At 38.5% G+C, this 22,569-nt stretch overlaps 1 protein-coding gene and 1 long non-coding RNA gene across 3 annotated transcripts in view; both read left to right on the plus strand.

The window, feature by feature from the left end:
* The window catches only part of LOC115684245 (uncharacterized), a 39,406-nt gene extending 26,354 nt beyond the window's left edge, over positions 1-13,052 (plus strand). The window contains exons 23-36 of the mRNA XM_030608985.2: positions 722-883; positions 1,223-1,552; positions 1,634-1,716; positions 1,806-1,910; positions 4,033-4,252; positions 4,909-5,268; positions 6,166-6,267; positions 6,928-7,071; positions 7,165-7,253; positions 8,240-8,322; positions 8,414-8,529; positions 9,012-9,097; positions 9,824-9,923; positions 12,311-13,052. Coding sequence (XP_030464845.1) covers positions 722-883; positions 1,223-1,552; positions 1,634-1,716; positions 1,806-1,910; positions 4,033-4,252; positions 4,909-5,268; positions 6,166-6,267; positions 6,928-7,071; positions 7,165-7,253; positions 8,240-8,322; positions 8,414-8,529; positions 9,012-9,097; positions 9,824-9,923; positions 12,311-12,376 — 2,046 coding nt within the window. The 3' untranslated portion in view covers positions 12,377-13,052. The remainder of the gene's footprint in view (positions 1-721; positions 884-1,222; positions 1,553-1,633; positions 1,717-1,805; positions 1,911-4,032; positions 4,253-4,908; positions 5,269-6,165; positions 6,268-6,927; positions 7,072-7,164; positions 7,254-8,239; positions 8,323-8,413; positions 8,530-9,011; positions 9,098-9,823; positions 9,924-12,310) is intronic.
* Positions 13,053-14,818: 1,766 nt separating this feature from the next.
* LOC115684250 (uncharacterized) lies at positions 14,819-18,188 on the plus strand. 2 transcript variants are annotated; one of them, XR_008815243.1, is made up of 4 exons: positions 14,819-15,282; positions 16,793-16,858; positions 17,581-17,694; positions 18,139-18,188. It is a non-coding gene; the product is annotated as an uncharacterized LOC115684250 (long non-coding RNA). The 2 variants fall into 2 exon arrangements; XR_008815244.1 differs by having other exon boundaries at positions 18,134-18,179.
* The last annotated feature ends 4,381 nt before the right edge of the window (positions 18,189-22,569 follow it).

Consider the following 22,569-nt stretch of genomic DNA (forward strand, 5'->3'; position numbering starts at 1 on the left):
CCAACTAATCTAGAAACTTGAGCTGTAGTTACCAAACGCATTTCTGTTCTTTTTCTATTCTAAGAATAGAAATTTTGGGCAGTTACCAAACGCCTTCAAATGCTTAGAAATTGTTCCCGGGCACAGAATAAAAAAGAATAATTTCTGATCGGAATCTGTTCCCGGGCACAGAATGGTTGCCATATGCAGTCTAAACGTCCACAGAAAAGCCATAGTAAGGAGGTGTTTCTAATTGAACTTTGACCTTGAGGAAAACTATTTTCTATCCTCTAGCTTCTCTGATGATAAGATCCTTCACTTGGTACACCAATTCTTGAGTTTCATTTGACTCCACAGCTACCGCATACATGTCTTAAACCAATAGATAAGATGGAATTCACATGTTGTGAACTCGTCTTGTTGAATAGACATCTTGACTAATCCTATAGAATAGCAACATCTTATGTAGATGTGGCTAAGAGAGAGAGTAGAGTATACTGGTGGTTTTCTTTCTGTGATTCTTCTATAGTGCATTGACTGTTTGGTATTGCTAATACATACAAAATTGTTTTGTAATGTGGAGTTGCACTTTTTGCTTAGCTGTGTTGGCATTGTCAAGTTCTTCTATACTTTGAATTGATGCATATTGCGAACATATAGTGTTAAAGGTGGTATACAGATTGTGTGATGTCACTTTCTTGAATCTTTCTTCTTAACAGAAAATTTGGATTTTATGTTTTAGGCATTGCTTTCATTGTGTTTGGATGAGATCGTGTCTGCCAAAAGTGCCCTTGACTTGTGTGTCAATCAGATGAGAAATGTGTTAAGCTGCCAACAGTTGCCTGAGAATTCATCAATGGAAACAGTTGGACGGGCATATCATGCGACGGACACATTTGTGCAGGTTTGCTCTCAGCTTATCTAAGGAAAGAAGTATATAAAATAGAAGAAAAAGTTCTCTATCTTTCATTAAATTATGTTAATCTGAGAAATCGTACAAGAAGGCACTTAGAAGTAAGGTCAAGGTGCTAGCTCTCTTACCCGGCAGTCCTTTGGTCATACCAATTTTTTGGGGTTAGTCCTTCTTTGATTGATAATTGGTTCAGGGACATGACAACTGACCGCTGTTGTATAATCCCTTCATTGGACAAAATGGCACAACTTTGTGGGAAGTTCGTAGTACTATAATTGAAAGTACATCTTATGCAGATTGAACTAATGTTTAACCATTTCTTATGAGCAGGGACTATTCTATGCTAAATCACTTCTTAGAAAGCTGGCTGGGGCTAGTGAGTTGTCTAGCAATCCTGAGAGAAATAAGGATGCAGATGACACATCATCAGATGCTGGTAGCTCGAGTGTAGGTAGTCAGTCTACAGATGAGCCCTCTGAACTTCTTCTGCAGACAGATATATGGCTTGGACGTGCCGAACTGCTTCAGAGTCTCCTAGGATCTGGGATTGCTGCTTCCCTTGACGATATTGCTGACAAGGAGTCATCCGGTCGTCTTCGAGACAGGTTGATTGCAGATGAACGGTATAGTATGGCTGTCTACACTTGTAAGAAGTGCAAGGTAATTTTTGTTTCTGCAACACAGTCACGTGTTGTGCTGTTTTGACTAGTTAAATGGATAAATATGTCTCCCCTCTTGCAGATAGATGTCTTTCCTGTATGGAATGCTTGGGGACATGCTTTAATTCGAACGGAACACTATGGACAAGCTCGAGTGAAGTTTAAGTATGTTTTCCTTTTTAAAAAATAGTTTCATGCCAATATATCAATTTGCACATGTTTATCAATTTTGATATGCATTTCTCTCTCTCCAGGCAAGCACTTCAGTTGTATAAGGGTGATGCTACACCTGTCATTATGGAGATCATTAATACTATTGAAGGAGGTCCTCCTGTTGATGTGTCAGCAGTCCGTTCAATGTAAGATGTTTAAATGACTAGAACTGTGTTACACGTATTGATTGCTGATCTGCTGCCTGTCAGTACATTGACATGTCCAGTCGCTTTGCTTGTGTTTTTGGATACCTGTCACCTCCCTTGCCATTCCTTCTTTCATTTTCTTCCTTACAGTGTCCTCTTTTATCCTTGCTTTGGCAATTATTCTCTCTGCTATCCCTTCCTGGCAGAGCCAACAAGTGAATTAGAGGTCGAGCTGACATATGTAGAAGTTGGAAGCCTTTCCAGGCTTGATTTTCAATAGGTTGAAGCCCCTGGTTCTGATGAAGATGGTTCTTCTTTTCATTCCTTACTATTCTATTGCTTTGTACTATGTTCTCTTTCCTGTTGGAGTTTCGAAGGTGTAACCTGCTCTCTTATTAGACAAGCGGCACTTTTTCAATTTCACAAGTAGTAAATAAGGGAATTGTGGGGAGAGCAAGTCCTCAGATCTACAGTGTGTAGGTAGTCTGGAGGTCCTTCTGAAACTTATGGGCATGCTAGGAGAAATCTTTTATTCCTCCCTTCCTTTTCCATAGCTTTTGGTGTGAAAAATGGAGGGAAGAAGCATGAGAGATCCTTATTACTTTCTTTGCAATGCAATGCTCATGGCAGACTTTTAATCTTTAGGGAGGTCGAAGTTGGTTTTAGAGATTTAGTCTTCCATAAAAGTGCTAAGGTGTTGAACTTGTGGAAAATCCTTTTGGTGCTGAAAACTTGGTGAATCTGGTTACTACATAAGGAAAGGCTTCTTAGTATGCCTTGGAGAGGTCAACTAGTGAGTGTTAGGAGATTGAGTGCTTTTCCTTGGTGGTAAGTTTTCCTTATGTCTGTTGGTTGAGTTTTGGCCATGGTAGGGATGGCAATCCTACCCTTCAAAAACGAAAACCTGAATTGCTTGGCTCCAATGGGGCAGCTGGACCCCGCCATCCATGAGTTTTGGGGTGGGGGGCAAATTTTTCTGCCTCACATGCGGAGCGGGGATGGATGTGGCTGTTTTTGCCCCGTAAACCTCCCTGCTATCTTTTACTCCTGAAAACCTAGTTTCTTTATTTTATTTTTCCATTTTCAGCAACATATGTATCTTTTATTTTCCGTATTTTGCTTCTTAAATAGTGATGAAGACCTTCCAAAATAAATTATCACACTCAATTCTTCCCCCTTAGCCATTTTACTTTTGTGTTGGTACCTAATTTAGTCGGTATGAATATTTTCTATAAATTGTTACCGTTGTTGAGATGTCTAGACTTCAATGTTAACTTGGAGCGAGGGCATCTGCATGCTCCATGGGGGTGGGGAGGGGTGGAGAAATTTGCCCTGTGTGGGGCGTGGGGCAGGGATGGGGCACCTCCAATAACATCTCCGCCCCATTGCCATTCCTAGGCCAAAAGAGGTTGGTTAATGGCAAGAGATCTGGATCTACTATTGGAGAATATGCACAGGGTTTGAATGCTTTCCCAGAGATGACAAGTTAATATCTTGGATTCTAATCCTAAACTATCAAAACAACCTAGGGTCACGGCCTCCCTGAGCATGGCTTAGTTTTAAGTGAGGACTGGTCATGGGTGTTTGGACTTGTTACATATTCACACCGTGCCCTGATTCAGCCTTTTTCAAGTGATCGTGTGATTCTGTTGGGTGTTAATCTCAACGTGGCTTTTTTGCAGATGAATTTTTAACTCTCGCTTTGAGTGTAGGAGAGTTGTGGACTCTGAAATTAGAGTGGGTCAATGATTGATCATTTGATTTATCTTCCTTGCAAATCAAGTACGGACCTATTATGTCTCAAAATAAAAATAAAAATAAAAATAAAGAATGAGAAATGTCCAAGGAAGCCAACTAACTCATTGAGTCATCTGCACCTGATTGTCCATGTTTGAGTAGGTTACACCTATACTTTTCTTGCATCGTCTTTAGATAAAGTTTGTCAAGGAAGTGAACTTTCCACCTCATCTTGTGTTTTGCTTCATGTTCGGCACATTAAATGTGCTTAGTACTCTCAAACTCCGTTCATGTCTATGTTATGATTCCCTTGCCGCATCACAAAATTGAGAAGGTTACTTCACATGCTTGCTGAGACAGATTATGAATGGATTTCTCATTGCAGGTATGACCATTTGGCTAAAAGTGCTCCAGCTATATTAGATGATTCACTTTCTGCTGATTCATATCTTAATGTCCTGTACATGCCATCTACATTCCCACGTTCGGAGAAGTCTAGTTCATCAAACTCGGCAAATGACTCTAATTTCCTCGATTTGGAAGAGGGACCTCGAAGCAATCTGGATAGTACTCGCTATCTTGAATGTGTTAATTATCTACAGGAGGTAAACTAATCTTTCACATATGATCTGTATCTGGAAGGCTTTAATTATTTATAGTAGGCAGATTAGTCTTTGATATTTTATGTGCTTTGGCATGATATTCACATTACTCTATTTTTCTTGATGCGCACCCTCATGCAGGCTTTGTTAATGCAAATTGTCTGATTATCGTTTGTATGCAGAACTTTCGTATAGATGTGTATGGAAGATTTATTTGTGCAACTTCCCCGTATCTGAAGATTCTAGCAGAATATTTCTAATTGAAGCTTTTTTTGTGGGATACTTGGCCCTGGGTATAATTAGTATGTGGAAAATTGTCTTGACACCTATTGGTTGGGGCATTTGCAAAGTGGCTACTTCAATTTGGCAATTTAGCTCTTTTACTTCTCATATTTGTGGAAATAGCCCTTCTGTTGATCTTCAATTGAGATCTCTAACGAAGTCATCTAGATTGTAACTTTAGAGTATGCCTTGTCAAACAACTCCATTAGAAATCCCTGAAGTGAAGATGAACAGAAGGTTCAACATCGAATTTGACAAGTACTAAGTGTGTATGGACATGTTATCTTTCCTAAAGCTGTTATTAATTTTCTGGTTCATCCATGCTTTTTTCATTCCCTTGAGAGCTCATGACTCTATGTGTATTTTTTTAATTGCAGTATGCTCCGCAGCATCTGCTTAATTTTATATTTAGGCATGGCCATTTCAGTGACGGGTGTATGTTATTCTTTCCACCGGATGATGTTCCTACATCCCCTCAACCTTCAGGCCATGGTGTTGTTACTTCATCTTCATCTCCACAAAGACCAGATCCTCTGGCAACTGATTATGGAACAATTGATGATTTGTGTGACTTCTGCATCGGCTATGGTGCCATGTCTGTTTTGGAAGAAGTAATTTCCACGAGACTCACATCAAGTTCAAAAGCTGTGATCATTCAACATACAGTAGCAGCCCTTGCCCGAATCTGCATTTTTTGTGAAACTCATAAGCATTTCAATTACTTGTACAAGTTTCAGGTAAAATTTACTCCTTGTAGATTAAATTCTTTAGACTTGGTGCACGCTTGTGAGAATATAGTCCTTTTTAGATGGTCAAGCAAATAGAGCTGCAAATTTGTGTTATGCTGTCTATTTCATTAGTGGCAGTCGGCTTATTTTGAAAGTTCTTTATGTTTTAATTTATGATTTAGTAGCACAATATTGAGTGTTTCATCCTGACGTTTCTTTTTTATCTCATTTAAAAAGTTAAATCACTGGATAGACTCTGGCTCTGTTTCTGTCTCTCTCTCTCCCAGGGCGCTGCCTGGGTTCTCTCTCTCTCTCTCTCTCTCTCTTCAAAAAATAAAAGTTAAAACCTCAAAAAATTTCCTACTTACATGCAGTTGGATAAACCCGATGTGTCTTTAGCATACTATTAACTTGTGGAAACCAAAGGGTAACCATTAACTGGAAAAGATATATCACTCCTTTTGATCCATATTTCAACATGACATTGATGTTATTGATGGTAATTTACTACAAATGAGATTTCTAGCTGTGATTATTTCTGTTTACTATAAATTCATCATAACTTTAAAGGAGAAAGTCATCACTTTTGTCCTCTTCAGTTGAGAAACTGTGTTTTTACTTCCATAACAAGTTTTACCTTTGCTCTGCATAAAGTTTTTCGTTTGCACTAAGTATTTTTGTGAATGTGAGATATAATATGTCTGTATTAAATTGATTTTTAACATTGTGAGGCTACCTTTGTGTCAGTGACAATTATATTTATTGCCCCTTGTCCCCACTTCCAGCGCTCATGCCATTGGGCAAATTTGTTGTGGTTAGATTTATCTTTTTGGCACCAAACACTTCTTGGGACTGTTATTAAAGTTCGCTTCACATTGCTTGTTTTCACTTCTCCCTGTGGTTCAGGTTATCAAGAAGGACCACGTTGCGGCTGGGCTTTGCTGTATTCAACTATTTATGAATTCCTCTACGCAGGAAGAAGCCATCAAACATTTGGAACATGCTAAGGTATTTCCTTGTATCTCAAGCGTGCGAGCTTTGTCTCACTGATAACTCTGGGCCTTTGTGCCTAGTTTATCACTTATAGAAGATAATGCTAAGGGATTTCCTCGTACTGGTCCTAGTATCTTTAATTGTCATTCTGCTATCAATTTCTACATCAAATTTGAGAATTCCGCTGCTATGGAGGAACAAATTCAAAAGAATATTGAAGTAGAGAAGTTGGGGCCAATACATGAAAGACAATCTTAACATACGAGCAATTTAACAATTTGTAAAATTCTGAGAGGCATATGTGTTGGATTTCCTCGTATACAAAGTAAGCGAGATAAATTATGGAAATTGCGCATACAATACTATTGATGTCCAATGATGATATCAATATGTTCTCCTTTTCTATGTTCAAATTGTCTGCCAGACAACAGCTATCGAGGCCGTACACGATATAAAAAAATGTTGCTGACAATGTTATTTCTCTGATTTGGCGGGAAAAGATAAGTGAGCTTTGTGATGTAAAGAGAGTAATGGTTATTTAGCTTAAACTTGGTTTGAGATTGGTGTTTGTTCTTTCTAGTTTGAATGATTGTCTGGACTTACTAGAAAGATATCTTTCTTATGAGTAATCTTGACCTGGAATTCATTTATGACGTAATTTCTTTCAACCTGTAGATGCATTTTGATGAAGGTCTTTCAGCACGATATAAAGGTGGAGATTCTACTAAAGTTGTCACAAAGGGCCTGAGAGGAAAAAGCGCTTCTGAAAAGCTCACTGAAGAAGGACTTGTCAAATTTTCTGCCCGCGTGGCAATACAAGTAAATATTTATTTTTGCTTTCTAGTGGTCTCTTTTTGGCAATTATAGTAGTCGATCAACTGACATCTTTGCTGTCGATCAATAATCTCACAGATGGATGTCGTCAAATCATTCAATGATTCAGATGGGCCCCAATGGAAGCATTCTCTTTTTGGGAACCCAAATGATCCCGATACATTCAGGTTGGTTCCTTATTCAGATAAAACTGCTCAAACCAAAATCTAAAGATATTGTCCTTCAAAGAAAATATGTTTGTTCTTATGGAAGTTGGGAACTTTCTTTTTGTCTGTTTTGGAGCTTTGGATAAGTTCACATTCATACTCATGAATGTATTACTTTTTATCAAGAGAAGGGCTTGATTCCATTGTTGGAAAAGTCATAAAGCTGCTTTTTCTCCGAAGTTGTCTGAACCTGCATGATATTTCTTTGCCTAACATGTCAGTCCATCATAATTATTTAACAGCAGTAGCAGCTGTGAGAGCTGAATATGCAACAGCAATCCATAGACCTTGCCTGCGTTAAATTAAGAATCTTATCATGATAAGTAAAATGTCGCATATATTAGACCTTAACTTTCCCAATTAGTTCTAATATGTTGGTTTTGACTTTAAAATAGTACTTTTTCCTAATTTTTATGTTACCTATTTGTATATATTGAAAGATTTCTGGTGTTTTGCAATAAATAAAAGTCGAATTGTGAGTATGACAAAATTTAGAAAAAGTAGAGCTTAAAGCTACTCCATACAGTGCCGCGTAACAGAAGACTTCAAGTTAAGTGGGGCATTCCGGCCTCTATCTTTCATTGACTATCCTTGCTGTTGTATCATAGTTGTTTTATTTTGTTTGGCCGCTGTGTTGGCTATTGTAAGTGCCGCGCACTTCGTGCTTAAATGCTTCTTCTAGCCGCTACATCTTTGCACCTATCGCAACACTTTTGTGTTGCCTCAGGTACGAGGTTTTTGTGTTCGGCAATTCCTCTTGTATATTGCGCGATGAAAAGTTAATATACTACTTACCTTACCAAAAAAAAAAAAAAAAAAAAGCTACTCCATACAAACCAATGGGAAATAGTTACTATGAGGTTTTCCGTCATTTGGAAAGTAAAACATATCGAAATGTCTTGAAAGAGAGACTTTATGCAAGGTTGTGCTCTGTTTATGAATTGCAGGAGAAGGTGTGAGATTGCAGAGACTCTTGCTGAGAGGAACTTCGATTTGGCTTTTCAAGTGATTTACGAATTTAGCCTTCCTGGTAACTAAAATAACTTTTTTTGTCATGAGTTGTCTCAATATTCAACTGTACTTTGGTCCTGTTGCTAAGCTAGCTCTAACATACCATACAGCTGTGGATATTTATGCTGCGGTAGCTGCATCACTGGCGGAAAGGAAAAAAGGAGGCCAGTTGACAGAGTTTTTCCGAAACATCAAAGGCACTATTGATTATGAGGACTGGGATCAGGTGATGTAATGTCCGTAAAAAATATCATAGCATGGCACTTGGCTGGTTTAAGTTTCCAAGCAGTTCACATAAAATGATAGTAAAACTTTCATCAGATGCAGCTATTAGGGCACAACAAAGATTAATGCTAATGCTGCCATTGTTAAACTTGTTAGGAGAAAGTCGATGTCGAGGTTCAATCACTTTAAGCTTCTCTTTCATCTTTCTCATGCTATTTGGAATTCCCACTTGATTATTGGGGATTTACCTGTTATGGCTACTTGAAATTTGCAATTAACGTGGTACTGCTAACCTGGGTATTGAAGGTCAACAATACCATTGCAAATCCTTTGGGCGATTGCTTAAGTTTCTATGTTGTTAATATACAAATTTTCGCGATATTTTCTTCTCTTGTATTCTGCAAAGTCTTGTTAGAAGATGAGTAGCCAAGCTTTTTTTGTCATCTTCATCTCAATAAACATCATCTTTGGAACATGTTGTAGGTGTTAGGAGCTGCCATAAATGTATATGCCAATAAGCACAAAGAACGTCCTGACCGTTTGATAGACATGTTAACCAGCAGCCACAGGTATGATTCAGTTTGTCTTACCATGGACTTTAAATATATCTCTTACGTGTATTTGGAAGACATAGAAAAATCATGGGAATTTTTATAGATTATACACTTCATTATACCTAGTAGGTGCTGGTTTCTTGTCTCAAAGTAGTATATATCATGTCCTTTAATTGCTTTTCCCTCTAGAAGAAATATCTGTTCATTGGAAAAGCAAAGATGAATTAACCATTTTACTTAACACTCTTTTGTGATGTACTTGGAATGGAACGATCTTTGGCAATAATTGAAAAGCTACTTATATAATGGATCGAAATCTCTTCCAATGAAGATGTGAGAGAAAATTTTTACTGATCATTCAAGTGGGAACGCATGAATTGTTGCGGTTCTTTAGGATCCACTTCTTATTTTGGTGGGGAGCGAGGTCGGTAAACATGTTTGTGAGTGCTATAGTTACTACATGCACCTACAACGTTACTCTGTGCTTAAAGTGCTGCAAGTGCTTCCGCCCAAATGATCTGTTCTTCAGCATGCTAAGTGAAAATCAGCCTTTTACTGGATTGGATTATTGTGTATAATGTGGTGTATCCACGTTGACCAATCACTTCCTGAAAGGATCCTTACTTCGCATTATTTTGGCTTAGTAGTTGCTTCGATATGATGATATAGCTGATGCAATTATCATTTCTTTATATTTTGACGGTTTTGACAATAGTCCAAATTTAATGATTTTGCGAACAGAAAGGTGCTGGCTTGCGTGATCTGTGGTCGCCTCAAAAGTGCATTTCAAATCGCTTCACGGAGTGGAAGTGTTGCTGACGTGCAATATGTAGCACATCAGGTGATTTTTTCCATCTCAATTTAGGTTTAAAATTTTCAAGAATTTATTCGTGTATCTTCATCACACCTACACGACTAACACCACACTAGAAAGTCACCTTTCTAACTGATAGGCCTAGTTTTTTCTCATTTCTAGTTCTTCTATTTTTATCCCTTGGAAATGTTAAAGACATTCTTTATTGTAGTATTGCATGGGTGACAAATAGTAACATCATGGTGATTCATGGGTTATAGTACGTTGGACATTCTGGGCTCGATCATCTTCTAATTGCCATGTCGAAACTTGTGAAAAGGATCCTGGCATTCTTTCTTGATGCTTGATTGGTACTAGTAGGGAAGAGGATCTCTCCTTATAATCGATATTCTATTTAGAAATGCTGTGCTCCTCAGAGGACTTGTAGGGAGCTGACGTGTTCCATTCCTTGGCTGACTCATGTCCCACTTCATATTTCCATTCCTTTCCCTTTTTTTTTTCCTTCTTTTTTCCCCCTCGTTTTTCCTTCTGAGAGAATCTTCACTGTCTTGACAGGTATAACATACTCATCATACTTTCAATACATTTCTTTAAAAAAATTAATTATTTTTTTAGTTTATGTGGACTTTCATAATTTCTTAATTATTCACTCTATGCTGGAAAAAATTAATTTCTTTGCGAATTTAAGATTGAATATTTCTTAAAGGGTTTTAATATATATTCTGTTAGTGTATGTCAAAGAAATACATCTACGATTTCATTTCCTTTTTCCACCTATCATCATTATGTTAGAATCAAAGTAACATCCTGGGGAATCTGTTGATCATCTCTTTCTTCATTGTGACTTTGCTCTTAAGCTTTGGAATCATATCCTTGTCTAAGGTGGCATGGATAATGCCAAGTCATGCCATCCATCTTTTTAGCTGTTGGAATGTTAACAATAGAAGGCTCTATGTCTAAGAAGTCTTGGAGCGCTGCGCCACTTTGTCTCGCGTGGTGCTTTGGGAAGGAACACAACAAAAGATTGTTTGAGGGTTTTGGAATCTTCGGTTGCTTCTGTCTTGTACTCTTTTATTTGGCTTTGGACATCTTGCTCTAACTTCTTGTAGTCTTGTGATGTTTTTTCCTTTTTTTTCCTTCTTTCCTTCCTTGTACGTTTATGATGTATTTGAAATTTTTATTTTATAAAATCCTTTGTTAACTATGAAAAAAAAGTCACGGATATCTTAAAGGATAGCACAAATTAGAAGCGTCCATCATTTATTTTATTTCTTCCATATTACTTCAGAATATTACAGAAGCCCAAATGTAATTAACTAATATTGACCCTGGAGATATCTTTTGATATAACCAACCTTATTTAAGAGGATTTTTTAAAATTTCCTACATTTGAGAATCCTAGGTAATCAAATATGGCATTACCAAGGTTAAGAAATTAACAGCAAAGATTTGATAGACTAATTGACCAGATTAAAAGTGATCCAATAAATACTTTTTAACTCAATGAAACTTCTGCAGTCTAGATATTTGTGTCTAAAGAATAATTTTCCCTTTATCCCAATCAGACGAAGGAAAGTGATTACCAAAAGCAGTAGAAAAAATTGGATATTAAACTATCATTTCACAGAGTATGATTGATTATTTTATTGTTAGAGGAGCAAGATTGATTATTTTTATTGTTAGAAGAGCAAGTCAATCTTCACAGTTTAAAAGCAAGGGCAAGGAGTGCTTCTGATTTAAAGTTTATTTTTGTTTCACGTATAGTTTTTCGTTTTGCCGAGGTAAACTGATATAAGTAAAAAAAAATCAGATGAAAGGTGTCTAATGAAATCAATAAGCGATACTGGAAGAGCTCTTGTTACTTATCATTCTATTAGCGGGTCGAAGATCATGAAATAAATCATATTCGAAATGTGGGGGAAAAAAAGAAGGATGACGAATAGCAATAAAAATTGGTACAAGAATACACACATGGCTGATTTTGCACATCTTACAACATTGGTAATTGCATTCTTTGAAAGACATAGTTCAATCCAGATCTTCCTGTGCAGAGCACTGGTTTCTTGCTCATGTCTAAGAATTTTGATGCTAATCATTGATCCATGTGTTGCATCTCAATCTTCCTTTTTCTTTCCTTTTCCTTTTTCCATGGAAAAGGAGGTTTTGACGTATAGGCTTGAACTAGCTCAGATGCATGAATGCCCATTTGTCCATAATTCAAAGTAAATTCACTTTGAGATCTTCACGGACCTTGATTTCATAACTTACAATTGATACAACTGCCCACATGTCGAAGTTATCACTTACCAACAGTTGCCGTTGCTTGATGCTGTGTCTGCTGATATTGTTGATGAATTTGTGAGAGCCAGTTATTCTTTTGGATCCTGAAATGCTATGCCTACTCTTTTCTGCAGGCATTGCATGCAAATGCACTCCCTGTGCTTGATATGTGCAAGCAATGGTTAGCCCAATATATGTAACTTCCAGCTCATGCAGATAAGGGTTCAATCCAGTTGCTTTTGGCTAACTGTTGCTCATCTGATGGGTTTGCAATTCTGTGAAGAGCATTTCGGAAGAATAGGGCCATTATGCTCATCAGAGTACTGATATTTATTTGAAAGCATGCTATTGCTTTTGTTTCAAGTCGATGCGATCATTTGAGGAATTCTCCAAGTCTTTTCAGGTAAAGAAAGCATGTGATGGACAACCATTTTATTGGGAGGCCTGCCATGGGCGAAGCATCTGTACGTGGGATCTATGGAGCTTTACTAATGCTTCGGCATTGGGAATGTCCAAGCAGAGTCAATTTTTGCGGGAAAATGTCATTAGGTGGAAAGACATTATGGGGAGCTTGCAACTTTTGGGCTCAGTAAAAGCTGCATGAGCCGCTTTTATATTGAAATCATCCCAGTGCCAAATATAGTGACGGTGTTTGGCTACATGGTGGGTTTGTCTGAAAGAGATACGATGCCGGTGGTATGAAAATATGATTTTGTATAGATGGCCTTTCAAAACAAGTTGGCCTCCTGAACCTGTTTGTGTCACAGCAGTGTATGGTTCAATCGCTCAACTTGTTTTTCTCGAGAGAATGTGCATGAGAAATAATAAGAATGCCACTGCTTTATTTGAAGAAACAAGCTCGTTTTTAGTTCCTCACTTGCATTGTGCCGCAAAACAATTGCAATTTCGTTGTCGTGGATAATCATACAACCCAATTCTTGGAATATCCGTTGGTCGCCCCATTTTGGGGACTTAATTGAGTTCCCATGGAGGCAGAAGTGATATAGCTTCATGTCTATTATTGTTGGTTTGAATGGACTTTTTGTGTCTTCCCGATTGATTGGCAACAAAAGAATTACAATAATTTGTTCTAGGGGATAGGGCACGAAGTAGAGGAACGCGGCAGAGAGATCCTGATTTACCATCATTGTTCGTCATACACTCGATTTCTTTCTTGTTTGTTTCACGTTACAAGCGAAAGGTAGTAAGGAACAACTTGACTATTGGCGATAGAGCTCGTAGGCGAAGTCCTCCAGATGCATTGCTTGTGATTGACACTATCTTGCAAGAGAAGCTGAAAGGAAGATGTGAGAAGTGAGAAGACTACAGAGACTTAACAAGAAAGGCATTGATTTCAGAGGCCCTCTGATTTCAGCCGAGGGTAAAAGACTCGAGCTTTTAAGATTTCTTGAGCTGCGAACGAATGGGAGCTTTACCTCATAAAAGGAAAGGCATTGTCTTGAGCTAGTAGAAGTAGAACTACGGCAATATCGGGTACATCGGTTCAAATGATTCACGTGCCCACTCTGAAAAGTTCCACAGGCTCTCTTTGCAAAGAGGATGGACTCTCCATGGTAAGAACAAAATGGTGGGGGTGTAGAGGACGTAAGGAGGCACACCGCTTGCCATTGTGAAGAACTGAGATGCACCCTCCTGGACTTCCAAATTGATTGAAGGTTTTGAGTTCTTGAAAACTTCAATGACAAATTACATGAACTTTGGCTCGGAGCATTTTAATCTAGGGAGAATATTAGAAGTGTCAAAAGTTATGTACGGCACTCACTTTAGTGCCAAAAGTTTTTGCCGAATCACTTAATGCCAAATCGAAGAAAAGACGATCACTTAAGTGACAACAGCGAGAAATTCCTGTCAAAATTAGTACGTGGCCTTTTTAATTGAATTTTTTTATATGAGTTGGCATTATATTTAAAAAATCCCATCCACGTGGAATTGCAAAACGACACCGCTTCATCCAACGTAGCACCATGGTCCCAAAACGATGCCGTTTCATGGGTCAACAAAAATGACGTTGCACCAATAGTCCCAAAACGATGTCGTTCCACGGCTCAACAAAAAACAGTGCCCTTCGTTCTGTCATGTTCAACCCTTGGTCACTATCGCACCTCTCCCTTTGACAGTCCTCCCTCACTGTCGCAGTTGCTCAATCGTTGTCGATTGCCGTCGCTTGCTCTCCTGAATCCTCTTGCACAGTGCTTCCATCGTACCTCGCCGACTTTTGCTGTCGAAATTCATTGGCCTCTGACGTCACCACTTGCCATTGCGCCCCCGTCGGACTGAGGTGACTTTCGCCTCCCGTCCAACTTTCGCCATTGAACTTTGTCTAGGGGTTGTGGCCCTTGTTGCTATATTGTCCCTTAGTCCTCGAACTTCTCCAGATTCGAACCATTAAGGGCGCGTTTGGTAACGCTTCTGTTTCTCTATTTTTCTGTTCTCTAGAACAAAAAAAAAATAGAAACCTGTTGGGTAACTTATTTTATTTTTCTATTTTCAGGAATAAAAAAGTGATCAAGAAATAGATTTGAAGCAGAAATAAGAAGTAGAAAATATCTACTTGTTTTTTTCACAGAAATAGAAATAGAAATAGAAAGGTAAAAAGGGTTATGTAAACCCTAAAATTTTTACTTCTTACCTCTTCTTCCTTTCGAGCAGCGGCTTCTTCGGCTCCTCCATCATCTGTCGTCTGCAGAGCACCGGCCACCACCCCCGTCACTCGTGGTAGAGGTGCAATTCCGGCCTTCCTTCTCGCTCGCTCGCTGGAACGCCCCGCGCGAGATTGCCAGCAACCGAATACCCTCGAGGGCCGGCGTGGTGTTTGTTCCCGGTTCGAGGGTCTCGAGCTCCCGATTACGCGCATTACGGTTCCGTCCCCGCCTCGATTGGCCGGCGACGGACGTCCGTCGATCGGATTTAGCCCCCGCGGTTTCTGATGTCTGGCGGTTTCTGGCGATTCGTCTTTGCAGGTGGCACGACGCCGGGACTTACGACGCGAGGACGAAGACCGCCGGTCCGAACGGCTCGATTCGGAACAAGGAAGAGTACTCCCACGGTGCCAATGCTGGCTTGAAGATCGCTCTTGATTTCTGTGGTGAGCGCTCCCTGCTCTTTCTGAGCTACCTGCCTTTAGGTTTCTCTGCCTTCGCGGTGTTGATTCCTTTGGCGGAGCGGTGTCTACGCCTCTTCGACATCCGTGCCTGAAGTAGTTTCTGGAGTTCATCTATTCATGCATCGACGGCAGTTTGGAGGACGAGCATGCAATTGTAGGTTGTGATTGTGCGAGTCCCGTTGCATGCTCGTTTGATACTAAATATATGTAGGTACATGGAGATTTGAGAGTCCAATTTCCATGGACGTATGTCTTCTAATACTTCAATTATAGCTTTCCTTCATTTGCTGCTGTGGGAGGAGTTGCTTTTGCCTATGTTGTGTGTCATTTGATGAGTAATGGTTGACTTAATCATCTTACGATGTTTAGTGCACACGTGCGGGGCGCGTCGTCTGTTATGTCGAAGACGGTTAACAAGTTTGTTAACATGATGCTATGTACTTACAAGTTCTTGAAGGGCCAAGCAGAGCGTTTGCAATTTTAGTTGGCTTAACGTTATACTCTGGACTTATCAACGGGATTTAATCTGCGTACTCTGATTTACTTTTGTTACTTGCCTGTGGCATAGTGTTAGGTTCATCTAACCAAATTTAGATATATTTCCAATATTCATCAGTATAAAATGCATGAAGATAGTTGTTGCTTTAGACATTGATACTTTCTTTAAAGAAATCCCTACAGTCTTCATAAAGTTGAGGTATATGTATTATCTTATGTTCAGTTTATGAGAGCATGCTTAAGATGGGTGGTTTAGTATTCAGTCTAATGCTTCCATGATTGTCGACCAAGGAAATTCTAAGACCTTTGCATATGTTTTACATGAGTTACCCTGTAGATATGTTATGATTATAAGAGTTTCAATTATACAACTGTACGAACCCATCATGGATAATGTCATAGCTTTGATGAATCGAGTTTTTTTGTGAATGGAGTTGAGATATAACTTCAGTCAGTATATTTACATTTGCTTTTCTGTTGGATACAGAGGAGGTGAAGTCCAAGTGTCCAAAGATTACATACGTAGATCTATACCAGGTGAAAAGACTGTTTAAAGGATTTGTTCTTCCATCTTACATATTACGAGTCGCCTCTCCCAATAGGTGGACGAAATCTCTGTTGATATGACTAGCTTAGTTTGAAAAAGACTTCGAATTCTTGCCATTTAACTTTGAAGTTTTATTCCCTCCAGCATGCAACATCTTTAAAACTAATGTGCATGCACGTATGGAAGCCCTTAATTGGCATAACCCACATATTCTCCATATTCAGATGCTTTAAGAGCAAATCTTTATCTATCTTGTTTTCAATCCCCTGGGCATTTAGTTCTCAGTTGCTTGTAGGAAATCTCCTCTGTCTAGTTCAACTGGTATTGTTCTTGGTTGATTAGTGGTTGGATGATGTTATATATAGCTGATCGATTCTAGTGGTTACTATTAAAAATGATTTATCAATTTGCAAGTATTGATCATTATGAGCGAAATGCCTGTTTCAGCTAGCAGGAGTTGTTGCAGTAGAAGTCACTAGAGGTCCCACTGTCGACTTTGTTCCCGGAAGAAAGGTACTATGTTTTAGCTGCATGTGAGCAAGATAATTCTTACGAGTGCCTTATTCACTAAGTTTTTTTCTACCTGTAGGATTAAAAAGTTTCTCCAAACGAAGGAAGACTTCCAGATGCTAATCAAGTTATTCTGTTGTGTCAACTTTCCCTTTGTTGTCTGGCCTCCCTTCATTTCCCTCCATTCCTCCCTCCAAATATTATGGGCCACTGTGCTTCTTATTGCTCCAGGCAAAATGTTAAATAGCTATTTATTGTTTTCTTTAAGGTTGCTGCCTGTTAATCTTGAAATGTATGTCCATCTCATCTGAATGTCAATTAGTAAGTTTCCAGGGGAATGATTTGAATGAGATAAGAAGCACAGTATATATGCTTCTCTTGTTGAGCATTTTCTTGTGGGTGGGTTTGGGATGTGATTATGTGGAAATGGTGATCTTTCATTTTGATTAACTAAAACTGAAAAAAAAAATAAAGAATGATATTTCTTGTGTATGGACGCTACATTATTCCTTGTCTCAATTGCACTTGGTTTGTTTGATTGGATTCTCCCTGTGAAGCATGATATTTCTTGTGTCTATCAGTCTTTTCTTGTGTGGTTTTTGGAGGAAAATAGAACAAAGAGGAAGGGTTATAGAGGACAAATTTGTTTGTGATGCTTGTTCTGTTCAACTCCTCAGATTAACTTTGCATTGATTAAATTGGTACTTGCTGCCTGTTGAGCTCAGGCACCTGCAGCTAAAGAAGTCTGTGGCAAAAGTAGCTGATAAGAAGGGGAAAACAGTTGAAGTGGAGAAGCAAGAGCAACTAGATCCTCTTGCTGGAAAACTACGGCAACAGTGGTAACTTTTGTGCTTCTTTATATGTCCTTTAGCCGGATAATCATCTGGAAAATGAGGTCTTATGGAATGACATGCTTCATCCTGAAGAATTTCTTACAAGGATTATATACTAATTTGCAGAAGTGATTACAATATCTGTTTATTAGGTTCAAATGTGGAAATTCTTAATGTCACTCGTCATTCTGCCTTGTTGAATTGGTTCTTTCATGACACTAGATGGAAAATGTTGGCTGAGTATCCATGTGGCACTTACATTTTCTGGCTGCCAATAATAGAAATCCTATTTGATGAAATTCACTTCCATTTTAATTCCTTTCTAGGGGCAACTGTGGTGGCCAATGTTGGGTGGTTACAATGTTATGATTTAATGTAGTATTGCGTGTAATTCCTATATGACTATGGTATGATTTAATGCATGGCTCATATGATGCTCAACTAGTGAAGGTTAAATGGCATCACAGAAAGAGGTATTCAATGCAAAGTGGACCGAGCCTTTTTCCCTATATGGAGATCCGGACTACCCATTTGGACCTACACAAGTGGAGGATGCAGATGAGTGGCATGAGAAGGCAGTTGAGATGAACATGCTTAAGAAAAATATTGCAAATCAAATGGCAAGGAATCACAATATGCCTGAGATTCCATGACTTTATGTTTCTGACTTTTGTTATGTTGTTTATAAATATTTGGCAACATTTTGTTAATTAGCAAGTATTATTATCGTTGTATTTTTTTAAATCCAAAGCCTGTGCAGCATTTCAAACAGAGATTTGGCAAGCTTTGAATATTTGGCAAAGCATGAGTTGATGGGATATTTTAGTACTAGGAGTATAGAGAATCTCTTTGGAGTGTTGGCATTCAACTACGTTTTTCTTGCTGCAAATGAAGACTACTCCTTCACCTACATGTTCAATTTTATTGGATGAAAACAAGATGTAAATATTTATATATATAAGTCACAATCAAATTTAAATTGATTTTGTAAACTTAATCATTATAAGAAAATTAAGGATTCATGTCTATATAAATCAATTTTCAAAGTTACTGTGACTATTTAAGTGATTAAAAAATCGAATGGATCATATTCAAGCGTCCACTAAAATCGGCATCATCCACGTGTTATTATAATGTCGTATATGGAGTTTCGAATGTTCTTTATATATATATATATATATATATATATATATATATATATATAGTGGCAAAGAATTCTATGCATCATAGGAAAGAGTTCATAAAGAGAAAGAAATGTATAATCTTCTTAAGTGACAAAAATTAGTGACGTCAGCTGTTGTATATTATAGCACTGTCAATGTTGACCTAGAGAGTTCTTCACATTCGTAGGATGAGTTCTTGTTTTGTTTATTTATTGGTAAAAAAAACAATTAACACATGGTTAAGATGTAAGCATTCTTTTTTATCTTTTGGTAATTTAATATGAGAATAAATAGTATTTATAATAGCGGTTGTGAAGAAACTTTTGAAATAGATAAATATGGTATTCAGAATAATAAAAAGATTACGATAATTAATTTTATATATATATAAAGTAGTGTGAGTTAAAAAGGATTAGACAAACCAATAAACAATGCTTCTTGGTTTTTTTCATTTATAACTTGTACTTACACTTAAATAAAAGATATAAACTTGAATGAAAAAAATTGGAAATAGAAATTTTTTTGGTTGTACCAAACGCATTTCTGTTCTTTTTCTATTCCAGGAATAGAAATTTTGTGCAGTTACCAAACGCATTTCTGTTCTAGAAATAGAAATTTTGTGCAGTTACCAAACGCATTATTTTGCTCAGAAACTCTTCCAGGAAATAGAAATAGAAAAAACTATTTCTGAAAAGAAATTGTTCCCAGAAATAGAAACGTTACCATACGCACCCTAATCCTCTGGTGGGACGTATGGTATTTTCATTATCCATTGACGATAAGACAATACCGATGAACTAATATCTTCAAGAGACTCATCAAACTCCTTTCCCCACCTAGAAGGGGTGACGTCGCAAGGATACGAAGGGGGTGGATTGTAACTAACGTAGTTTTTGAACTTACCACTAGGTTCTTCAATGCCTATAATAGGATCTCCATCTTCGTACCATTGTTTGAATGATTTCTTCCTTAGTGGTTGCCCCTTGGGTAAATAACGCAGTTCAACACTTTAGGGTGACTCCGTTGATTGACCGTGTTAGGGCGATTAACGAAACTTTGTCGACAGCCACTCTTAGTATCTTGGATCGAAGTTCTTGCTTGTGGAGTTTTCCCTTAAGATTAATAGCTTTGATCAATCTCTTACTTGCATCAAGCACAAAGATTCGGTTGCCGTAGTCTTTTGCCTTTGGACTTTACAGACACCATTTCAGTCATGATGGGAAATGGGTCAACATCAACCTCCATGGGAGCTTTTTATTTCTCACCTGCAAACTTAATTTTGTCCTGTCGAATTGCCCCTTGAATATTTTTCTTAAACATGATACAATCGACAATGTTGTGGCTTCAAGAATGATGCCACTTGTAGTGTTTCTTGCCCGCTAATTCTTCTTTGCTTGGTATGACCTACCCTTCAGTCAGTTTTATTAGGCCTTCGGCTAAAAAAAAAAATACATCTACCCTATTTAGTCATGATATTCAGCTTCTCATTTGTCTTTGCCGGCTTTAGAGCTTAGCATGTGTATGGTCTAGCGATCACCATTTTAGCCGCAACTATCTCAGCAATTTCTGCTTGATTCATATCGTCATCGAGATCAACCCATCGATGAACTTCACATCACTTTGCCTACCTTGTCTTTTGTCCTTTTCCTTTATCAGACTTTCGTGTTTGATTGCCACCATTGCTAATTGAAAAAGATTATAATATGGTTGTCCTAGTATTCTTTCCCTTATGTCAAATTTTAATCCATTAAAAGCCAAGTCTGCAAAAATTTTCTCGAGCAATGGCACAAGACTCTAATTTTGTGCTTTCTTGAATCGAGATATAAACTGATCCACTGATTTGTTGTTTTGCTGCTTCACTATTGACAAATCTGCCATAGACATAATTGAATAGCTCTTTGAAACTGATTATGAAACATCCTCTCCATTTGCTCCCAAAAGAATTTGACAATGAAATAGCTCTCTGAAACTGGTAATGCAGTGTACCTTGTGAAAACAGTTTTGGACAATGATAATGGGAATAGTTGTAATTTCCAAAGATCTCCGTGCGTAGCATCACCACGTAATGTGATAAACCAGCTAACATGTTCGATATATCGATTGATCATCTTCTTCAATTAAAAGAGAGAATTCTGGAATCTTGAAACCTCTTGGATAAGGTATCGCATCCATCTAGCCTGGATACGGTTTCTTGTAAACAGGCTTGATGTACCCCATATCACATCCATATTGTCGCATCACTTAATCTATCACCAACTGATTTTGACTAGGAGCGAATGTAGTAGGGGCTACGACATGTTGAGCTCCAAGAACAGGTTGTGGTAAAGCTTATTATATGTATTGCAATGGCTGTTTGATTTGTTGCAGAAATGGAGGTGGAACATTTTGTGGAAGTAGTTGTGGCGCTGATTGATGTTGTAATGGTTGTGGAATCTGCTTCGGAAATGGAGTAGTTGTGGCGCTGGTTGATGTTGGAATGGTTATGGAATCTCCTGCGGAAATGGAGGTGGAACATTTTGTAGGAGTATTTGTGGTACTGGTTAATATTGCAATGGTTGTGGAATCTGTTGCGGAAATGGAAGTGGAACATTTTGTGGGAGTAGTTGTGGTGTTGGTTGATGTTGTATTGGTTATGGAATCTTCTGCCCCTAGGTGGGATTGGAAGTGCACCCTGGTTGTCGATGGTAGCATTAGGGATAGGTGAGAGGTTGGGTTGAGGCATAGCACCAAGTGGTCGTTCATCTCAAAAGCTGGCAATGGTGCATTGTGCTGAGGATTTAGTTCACCAAACCACCGATATCATTCCCTGTGAAACCGACCACAAGTAAATTAGGTAAATTACCCCTGTTGGTCAAAATTGGCCCAAAGGTCTGGTCACACCCACTACTTCGCCGCTTTGACATGGGTTCGGGAGATTGCTTCCATTGGTCAGCATCGGCCCTTAGGTCTGGGTTGTATAAATAGTTTCACTCCTTTGTAGGATCCTAATTGGTAGTGGAGGCAGAATGATCCGCCCAACAGTGCCAAAAGTAATTTGAGTAGGAGGTGAGGAATCATACCCGGTAGACACAGTAGCGACGTGGCTGGCCAGAGGCCGAGTTGAATTACTTAACGTTTTATGCCGCCCTTGCACTCACTCGCGGTAGGTATTGACAATCAAGGGCCTAATTACAAAATGTTCTGTCGTGTGATTTGTCAACTTATTATGGTGCTCCTTCAGCATTCTCCTCATAGCAAACAACATCACTGGACTTGGCTCCATTTGCCTCCTCTGTTCTTCAGTAAGTTGCCTCGGAATAACCACATCCTCGTTCTCTAGTTAATCCAACACTAATGGCGCCATTGATAACTCGGCGCGTCCTGTTCTCTCACTAGTTGGCGGCGGTGCAGAACTACCACCGGCATTATCAGAATTGGATTGACTCACAGTATGTGGCATAGTATCCTCTCCAATTAGTAGCGCTGGTCCCATCAGGCATGCCAAAAAGATGTTTCATCATAATTGCTCACACGACAGAACAACAAAAGATCTTTAACCGAAAGTAGTTCTTCATCTTTTAATGTGAAGAAATTAGGGTCCTATGCTAATTTCGGACAGAGAATATCTTATGCGAAAGGGCATCAACCTCTCCAATTCAAACGACACTTTACAATCTCAAACCAAGCTGGAATTTAATCGTCGACAAGGCCTGAAAATTACAGACTCGATGACATAACG

Source organism: Syzygium oleosum, unplaced genomic scaffold (genome assembly GCF_021117445.2).
Source record: "Syzygium oleosum isolate NSW1041296 unplaced genomic scaffold, Sole_v2.1 Sole_v2.44, whole genome shotgun sequence".
Lineage (NCBI taxonomy): Eukaryota > Viridiplantae > Streptophyta > Magnoliopsida > Myrtales > Myrtaceae > Syzygium > Syzygium oleosum.